At 57.8% G+C, this 8,389-nt stretch overlaps 1 protein-coding gene across 1 annotated transcript in view; it reads left to right on the top strand.

Moving 5' to 3' along the window:
* Positions 1–6,502: 6,502 nt before the first annotated feature.
* Positions 6,503–8,389, top strand: part of POLRMT (polymerase (RNA) mitochondrial (DNA directed)) — a 20,590-nt gene continuing 18,703 nt past the window's right edge. Inside the window, exons 1-2 of the mRNA XM_011963980.1 lie at positions 6,503–6,685; positions 7,177–7,281. Of these exons, the coding sequence (XP_011819370.1) occupies positions 6,598–6,685; positions 7,177–7,281 (193 nt within the window). The 5' untranslated portion in view covers positions 6,503–6,597. The remainder of the gene's footprint in view (positions 6,686–7,176; positions 7,282–8,389) is intronic.

Raw genomic sequence — 8,389 nt, 5'->3', positions numbered from 1 at the left:
CGCCGGCCAATGGGGCGTCTCGGCGGCGGGGGGTCAGGTGCACAGGGGCGCTGCCGTGCAGGACTCCGCGCTCGGCCTCCGCGCGTGTGTTTGTCTCGCGGGGCGTGTCCGTGAGTCAGCCGAGTCCCCGGGCGGGCTAGGACCTCGGGCTGCGGGGGCGGGAGTGTGAGACGCGGGCCGCAGAGACCCGGAGGGAGACAGAGACAGAGAGACGGTGGCAGTCAAGAGACACAGGGAGAGACGAGTGAGAGAGAGAGAGACGGGCAGAGGTGGAGATGCTGGGGGACAGGTGGACACGGGAGGTCCTGCCGCGTGCGTCAGCCCCGCCAGCCAGGTTCCGGGGCATGCCCTGGTGGGACTGCTCTCCCCTCAAATTGTAATTTCCCGAAAGCCAGGCCCACAAGGGTGTGGAGGTGCGCGGGTGTGTAGGTGACGGCTGGGGACGTGTGTTTGGGCAGGTAGGTGGGCAGGAGGGAAGACAGCCACGTAGACCTGTGGGTGGCCGGCCGGCGGGGCACATGGAAGGCGGCAGGAATGGGGCGGTCCCGTTCACACCCACACCTGCTCTCCCTTGAGCCACACCCCGGGTCCCACGGGGAACCACCCAGCAAGGCGGCTGGCCCCCACTCCTCCTTGGCCTGCCTCATGCCCTGGGTCCCAAAAGGTGAGCACAGTGACTCTCACAGACTCACAGCCAAGTGGAGGCATTGACAGGTGGGGAAACTGAGGCCTGAGAGGGACAGCGACCTCCGCTGTGGGGACACAGCTCCCAGCAGCCCTGTCCTGGTTCCGTGGCCACAGCCCCAGGTGGCACGCACTTTTAAATAGCACCAGGGTGAAGACATGGTGACCGGCCTGTCCAGCCAGGGAGCCCTCTGGAGGGATAACCGGTCCGGCTGGACGCCGGGATGCCTTCCTGGTGGCTCAGGCATCTCCTGACCCTCTCTTCCAGGCTTAGGCGGGTCACACAGAGGGTGTAGCAGGTGCCACAGTCTCAGGGGCCCACCACTGAGATGGAGCCAGGGGTCCCCATGGCTGAGGTCCAGCCTGGCCTAGCTTCCCACACTAGAACCCTGTAGCCAGCACCCCAGGGTCCCTGCAAGTCTCGCTTCACCTCCCCAAGCTTCGGTTCTGCCTCTGTCAAATGGGCCAGTAAAGAGACGTCTGGAGGAAGACAGTGAGACCCTGCACGGAACATGCTGGGCAGAGGGCGCAGCACCGGACACTGAAGAAATGTCCTCCGCCTTCTCGCCAGCAGGAACCCAGGTCTTCCCTTCCTAGAGTGTCTGCCCCCCCACCACAGAAGGGTGATCTGAGGCCCTGTGAGAAAGGATGGGGGACGGGACACACAGCTGGGAGGCTGGCCCCACCCCAGGCATCTGAGTTTCTTTAATGACACCTCGGAAACTTCAGTCATATACCACACAATTCACCACTTACACCGTACAGTTCAGTGACTTTATTTTATTTTTATTATTATTTTTTTGAGACGGATTCTCGCTCTGTCGCCCAGGCTGGAGTGCAGTGGCAAGATCTTGGCTCACTGCAACCTCCACCTCCTGGGTTCAAGCGTTTCTCTTGCCTCAGCCTCCCGAGTAGCTGGGACTATAGGCGCCCGCCACCTCGCCTGGCTAATTTTTGTATTGGTAGTAGAGACGGGGTTTTACCATGTTGGCCAGGATGGTCTCGAACTCCTGACCTTGTGATCTACCTGCTTCTGCCTCCCAAAGTGCTGGGATTACAGGCATGAGCCACCGTGCCTGGCCAGTTCAGTGATTTTAGTACCTCACAGAGTTGGGCAACCACCACCACTGTCTAGTTCCAGAAAATTCCATCACCGCAAGAGGAAGCCCCATTAGCCATCACTCCCCGTTCCCTCTGCCAGCCCCCGGCACCCACACATCCCCTTCCTGCCTCTGTGGATGGGCCTGTCGTGGACACGTCATATAAAGTGGATCACACGCTATGTGTCCTTCTGTGGCGTCTCTCACTGAGCATGGCGTCCTCTAGGTGCATCCACGCTGTGGCCAGGTCAGAGCCTCGCTCCTTTTCATGCCTGTAATCCCAGCTACTCAGGAGGCTGCGGCAGGAGAATCGCTTGAACCCAGGAGGTGGAGGCTGCAGTGAGCCGAGATCGCGCCACTGCCCTCCAGCCCGGGTGACAGAGGGAGACTTTGTCTCAACAACGGCAACAAACACCCATCAGGGCTGGGCTGGCGGATGCTTTGTATTCAGCGGTCTTTTCCTCTTTGTGGCCTCTGCGGTTGGCCCAAAGGTAAGTCCACACCCTGATCCCCAGAACCTGTGACATTTGCCTTATTTGGAAAAAGAGTCTCAAAAGACGCCATGAACATCTGAGCGATATGCAGATGATTGTCCTGCAGTGTCCTAAACGCGGTCACAATAGAGAGGCAGGAGGAGATTTCACACAGGCAGACGAGGAGGCTGCAGTGCGACCACAGAGACGAGGTGGGAGCGATGCGGCCACAAGCCCAGGACGCCTGGAGCCTTCAGAAGCTGGGAGAGGCAGGAAGGAGCCCGGGGACCTCTGGAGGCAGCGAGGCCTCCACACACCTTGACTTCAGCCTGTGGTCCTGATTTTGGATTTTTCATTTCCAGAAATGGAAGAAAATGAACGTTGCTTTGAGGCACCAAGTTTGTGATCATTCGTCACAGGGGCCTGCGGCCATCCCCTTCCGTCTAGTGATTCTCCACTTTCTGGGGTTTGGTTGGGTTTTGTTTTGTTTTGTGTTTTTTTAGACAGAGTCTCACTCTGTTGCCCAGGCTGGAGTGCAGTGCCATGATCTCGGCTCACTGCAGCCTCTGCCTCCCGGGTTCAAGCGATTCTCCTGCCTCAGCCTCCTGAGTAGCTGGGATTACAGGTGCCCATCACGCCCGGCTAACTTTTGTGTTTTTATTCGAGACGAGGGTTTCGCCATGTTGACCAGGTTGGTCTCGAACTCCAGGCCTCAGGTGATCTGCCCACCTTGGCCTCCCATAGTGCTGGGATTACAGGCATGAGCCACCGCACCTGGCCAGACATACGGTTTCCCACTTTTGATGGTGATATTGTCTCTTTGTAAAACTTAAGCAAGCAAAATATTAATATTGTATTTATTAATTTATTTTTGAGATTGAGTCTCAGCTCTGTCATTCAGGCTGGAGTGCAGTGGTGAGATCTCAGCTTACTGCAACCTCCAACTCCTGGATTCAAGCATTTCTCCTACCTCAGCCTCCCCAGTCACTGGGATTAACAGGTGCCCGCCACCATGCCCAGCTAATTTTTGAATTTTTGGTAGAGATGAGGTTTCACCATGTTGGCCAGGCTGGTCTCGAACTCCTGACCTCAGGGGATCTGCCGGCCTCAGCCTCCCCAAAGTGCTGGGATTACAGGCGTGAGCTACCACGCCCGGCTAATATTGTATTTATTTAATACATGAGTGGTGGAGACAGATGTAGTTAAAATAAATGGCGGGGCGGGGGCGATGGCTGCAGAGTTGCCAGGCTGGAATTTGGGCAAGGACCTGTTTCAGAAACTGTTGTCTTATTCGAAAACCAGATTAGGTTTTTTTTTTTTTTTTTTTTTGAGACAGGGTCTCATGTTGTCACCCAGGCTGGAGGGCAGTGGCTCAGTTACAGCTCACTGCAACCTCCGCCTCACGGTTCAAGCAATTCTGCATCTTCCCATCTTAACCTCCCAAGTAGCTGGGGCCACAGGCAGGCACCACCACACCCAACAAAATTTTTTGGTATTGTTTGTAGAGATGGGGTTTGGCTACATTGCCCAAGGCTGGACTGCAGTTGTGCGATCTTGGCTCACTGCAACCTCCACCTCTCAGGTTCAAGTGATTTTCCTGCCTTGGCCTCTTGAGTAGCTGGGATTGCAGGCACAGGCCACCACACCTAGCTACTTTTTTTTTTTTTTTTTTGAGGTGGAGTCTCGCTCTGTCGCCCGGACTGGAGTGCAGTGGCCAGATCTCAGCTCACTGCAAGCTCTGCCTCCTGGGTTTACTCCATTCTCCTGCCTCAGCCTCCCGAGTAGCTGGGACTACAGGCGCCCACCACCTCGCCCGACTAGTTTTTGTATTTTTAGTAGAGACGGGGTTTCACCGTGATAGCCAGGATGGTCTCGATCTCCTGACCTCGTGATCCGCCCGTCTCGGCCTCCCAAAGTGCTGGGATTACAGGCTTGAGCCACCGCGCCTGGCCTACTTTTTGTATTTTTAGTAAAGATGGGGTTTCACCATGTTGGCCAGGCTGGTCTCAAACTCCTGACCTCACGTGATCCGCCCGCCTCGGCCTCCCAAAATGCTGAGATCACAGGTGTGAGCTACCACGTGCGGCTGAGGGTAACTTTCTTGCTGCTAAGATTCAGGAACACTGGTTTAGGGGGTCTGATGTCTCATCAAATAGAAGAAAAGACTAACGCAAAATGAATGGTGAAATAGTTAAGAAGTCTTGGTTTCCTGTAGGGGTGCAGGGGGCGTCTGTAGGTCTTGGGACACCAGGCCCGGCTGATTCAGGGCCAGGCAGGTGACCCCAGTAGTGAGTGAGGTTTGAGGTCATAGCCTGCTGGGGCACCCTGGGGCGGACTGAGGCAGGTGAGGGAGGATGCTGCTGTCCGTCGAACACATTCCCAGCCGGTGGCATCAGTGCGCCCAGGCAGGCGTGGGCAGCAGCGTCTGGAATGTGTGTAAGGAGACTGCCAGGCCCTTCCAGAGTGAGGCCCAGTCCTTGTTCTGGGCTGATGGGGAAATTGAAGTGCTAGGGTTAGGGAACTGAGGACAATGTGAGCTGAGGCCCCTGAGCCCCAGTGTGGTCAGGCCCCAACCTGAGCCCAAGCTATATCTTTGCTCCCTCTCCCCAGCCCCACTCTGCTCAAATTGCTCCTCTGTCCACACTTGTTCCTGCCTCGTGGCCTTTACACTTGTTTTGTTTTGAGACAGGGTCCTGCTCTGTCACCCAGGCTGGAGTGCAGTGGCGCCATCTCGACTCACTGCACTCTCAACCTCCTGGGCTCAAGCAATCCTCCTGCCTCAGCCTCCTGAGTAGCTGGGACCACAGGTGTGCACCACCATGCCTGGCTAATTTTTTTTTTTTTTTCCTTTAGTAGAAACTGGGTCTCACTATCTCAGTTGCCCAGGCTTGTCTGGAACTCCTGGGCTCAAGCGATCCTCCCGCCTCAGCCTCCCAAAGTGCTGGGATTACAGGCCTGAGGCAGTGAACTGGCCTCCCTTTGCACTTTGTTTTTGAGACAGATTCTCGCTCTGTCACCCAGGCTGGAGTGCAGTGGTGAGATCTTAGCTCACTGCAACCTCCGCCTCCCGGGTTCAAGCGATTCTCCTGCCTCAGCCTCCCGAGTAGCTGGGATTACAGGTGCCTGTCACCACACCCGGATAATTTTTGTATTTTTACTACAGATGGGGTTTTGCTCTGTTGCCAGCATGTTTGCATATTTGCCGGGCTGGTCTCGAACTCCTGACCTTAGGTGATCCACCTGCCTCGGCCTCCCAAAGTGCTGGGATGACAGGCCTGAGCCACCAAACCAGCTCCCCTTTGCAACTGTGACATCAGCCTGGAACACAGTTACCCCCAGATATTCTTATTCTCACCCTTCACAAGCCTGCTGCCCCAGAGCAGGCACTCCCCACTCTGGCCTGCTGCCCCAGCTGAACGACACAGGTGGGCACGCCTTCCAGGTTCCATGCTAAAGCTCCCGCCCTGCTCCTCTAGGCAGGATCACGCGAAGACCAGGGCAGGCTCCAGGCTCCGGGGTTTATTTCATTCCCTTGACCTCGCCCCACTGAGACGAATCCAAGCCTGCGGCTCCATTCCGCCCCTGCCCCTGAGGGCTTGGAGACTGGAGGGTAAACTGACGCCAGAGGCTGGGAGTCTCGTGGACTGGGGCTTTCTCTCCTTCCAGCCTCCCTGAGGTCGCGCGTGCGGTGTATTCCAGCAACTTGACCCTCTCTGAGCCTCAGCTTCTTCCACGACAGACGGCATCCTATTAGCTCTTACCCAAAAGTTGTCGTTGGAACAATGAAGGTTGCAGACAGGAATCTCTAAATTGCAGATGCTGTCCTCATTATGAGATGAGTATTCCTTGGAAAAAAAAAAAAAAAGCCGGGCACGGTGGCGGCGTCTGCAATCCCAGCCGAGGGGCGAGGATCTCTGTACCCCAGTAGTTCGAATCTGCACTGAGCTATGACCTCGCCACTGCACTCCAACCTGGGTGACAACGCGTCCGAAAAAAAAAAAAAAAAAAAAAAAGAGAAAAAATGTCCGGGTTTGAGGTTCCTCTTCGGGAAGACAGCCTGCGAGTCCCCCAGTTGCCACGGCAACCGCTCTGTCCCGCCCCCTCTTTGAAAAACAGCGGGAGGAGCCAATCAGAGCGTTCCATCGGCGCATGCCTTCGCGACTCCGGGTCCCACTGCATCCTGGGAGTTGTAGTTCCGGCAGTGCACTTCCGGCTGGAGTGTCCCTTCGCAGCCGCCGTCGATCATGAAACTACAACTCCCGGCAGGCGGCGCGGATGCTTGCACGGGCGCTAGTCGGGTGAGGGGGGTGGCGGCGGCGACGCCCGGAGTGGCGTGCGTGATGTCGGTACTTTGCTGGGGCCGCGGCGCGGCGGGGCTCAGACGAGCCCTGCCGCCTTGCGGCCGCCCAGGACTCGTCGCCAAAGAAGGTAACGCGAAGGAAGACGGCCAGGCAGCCCAGGGGCCACGCCGCGGCCCTCGCTCCCCCCGCGCGGCCCGGGCCTTTGGCGCTTTGACCTTTGCCCGTTTGCGGCTGCGTGTGCGGAGCCCGCCGACCCGGCCCCGCTTTCCACTCGCCCTTGCCCGCTCTTCCGACGGAGGCTCCTCAGTGTACTCTGACCTTTGACTCCTGGTTTCTTATGGAGCCTCCTGACCCCAGGTGTGGGGTTTAGGGCTCTTAACCCTTGACCTGCTGCACCTCGAGTGCGGGGAGCCCTCTCCGCGGTTCCGCGCCCGTGTTCACCGCGGCGGGGCCTCTTCCACCTTCGCGCGCTCAGTTTTTTTTCCAACTTAAGCCCGTGCTCAGAGAGTTTCCGCTGCGTTTAGGGCTCTTTTGCCCTTCGACCCTGCGGCATCTGCCCTTGCGGACGGCCCCGCCCACACGCCCGGCCCCCTTCAGCCGCCCTCGTCTCTCCCGCAGGGACCCTCGGTGGCGTCTGCGGCCCCAGGAGAAGCTCGTCCGCCAGCCCCCGGGAGCAAGACCAAGACCGCAGGAAGGACTGGGGCCACGTGGAGCTGCTGGAGGGTAAGCGCGACCTCCACGGCGGCCCGGGAGAGGAGAGTCCGCTCCCTGCTGCCGGGAGAAAAGGCGGAGGCTCAGATTCTGAGGCAGGTTGCGGGTGGTCTCCACCTCTCGGGCCCAGACGGCGATACTGGAACGTCTCTTGCGCCGCTCATGGGCCCCGTCCTTGCCTAGCAGGCTCCTTCCTGGAGCTTTCGTAATTTCCCCTCCCCAGAACCCCACCAGGTCCTCCCACTTTCCAGGGACACAGTGAGGCTCAATATTCTGTCTGGAGAGACCCCCGAGGCCACATGTGCAGAGCCAGGACGTGAACCCTGAACTGACTCAGGTTGCCTGGCTTGGCTCTGGGGGGTGGGCGCCTAATGGAGACTGGATGACTGCGAAACTTGGGAGGGACAGCCCAGGCTCCAGCGGTGGCAGGTCCTGGCTGGTGGTGTCGGAGGGTGGTGCGAGCTTCTCTGTGCTTGCTTCCCTCCGCTGCTCCTGCCCCACATCCTGTCTGCATCCGTCAGCCATCCGGGAAGGGAGAGACAGGAGAGCCTTTATAAAGGGAAGGAACCTGGCCAGGTGTGGTGGCTCACACCTGTAATCCCAGCACTTTGAGAGGCCAAGGTGGGCGGATCAAGAGGTCAGGAGTTCAAGACCAGCCTGGCCAATATGGTGAAACCTCGTCTCTACTAAAAATATAAAAATCAGCTGGGCGTGGTGGTGGACGCCTGTAATCCCAGCTACTGAGCAGGCTGAAACAGGAGCGTTACTTGAACCCGGGAAGCGGTGGTAGTGAGCAGAGATCGCACCACTGCACTCAAGCCTGGGCGACAGATCAAGATTCTGTCTCAGAAAAAATAAAAATACAAAACTAGCCAGGCATGGTGATGCACGCCTGTAATCCCAGCTGCTTGGGAGACCAAGGCAGGAGAATCCTTTGAACCTGGGAGGTAGAGGTTGCGGTGAGCCGAGATCGTGCCATTGCACTCCGGCCTGGGCAACAAGAGAGAAACTCCATCTCAAAAAAGATACAAAAGGCCGGGCGCGGTGGCTCAAGCCGGTAATCCCAGCACTTTGGGAGGCCGAGACGGGCGGATCACGAGGTCAGGAGATCGAGACCATC

Source organism: Colobus angolensis, unplaced genomic scaffold, assembly GCF_000951035.1.
Source record: "Colobus angolensis palliatus isolate OR3802 unplaced genomic scaffold, Cang.pa_1.0 Scaffold64, whole genome shotgun sequence".
NCBI lineage: Eukaryota > Metazoa > Chordata > Mammalia > Primates > Cercopithecidae > Colobus > Colobus angolensis.
This window is presented reverse-complemented; position numbering and strand designations above follow the sequence as displayed.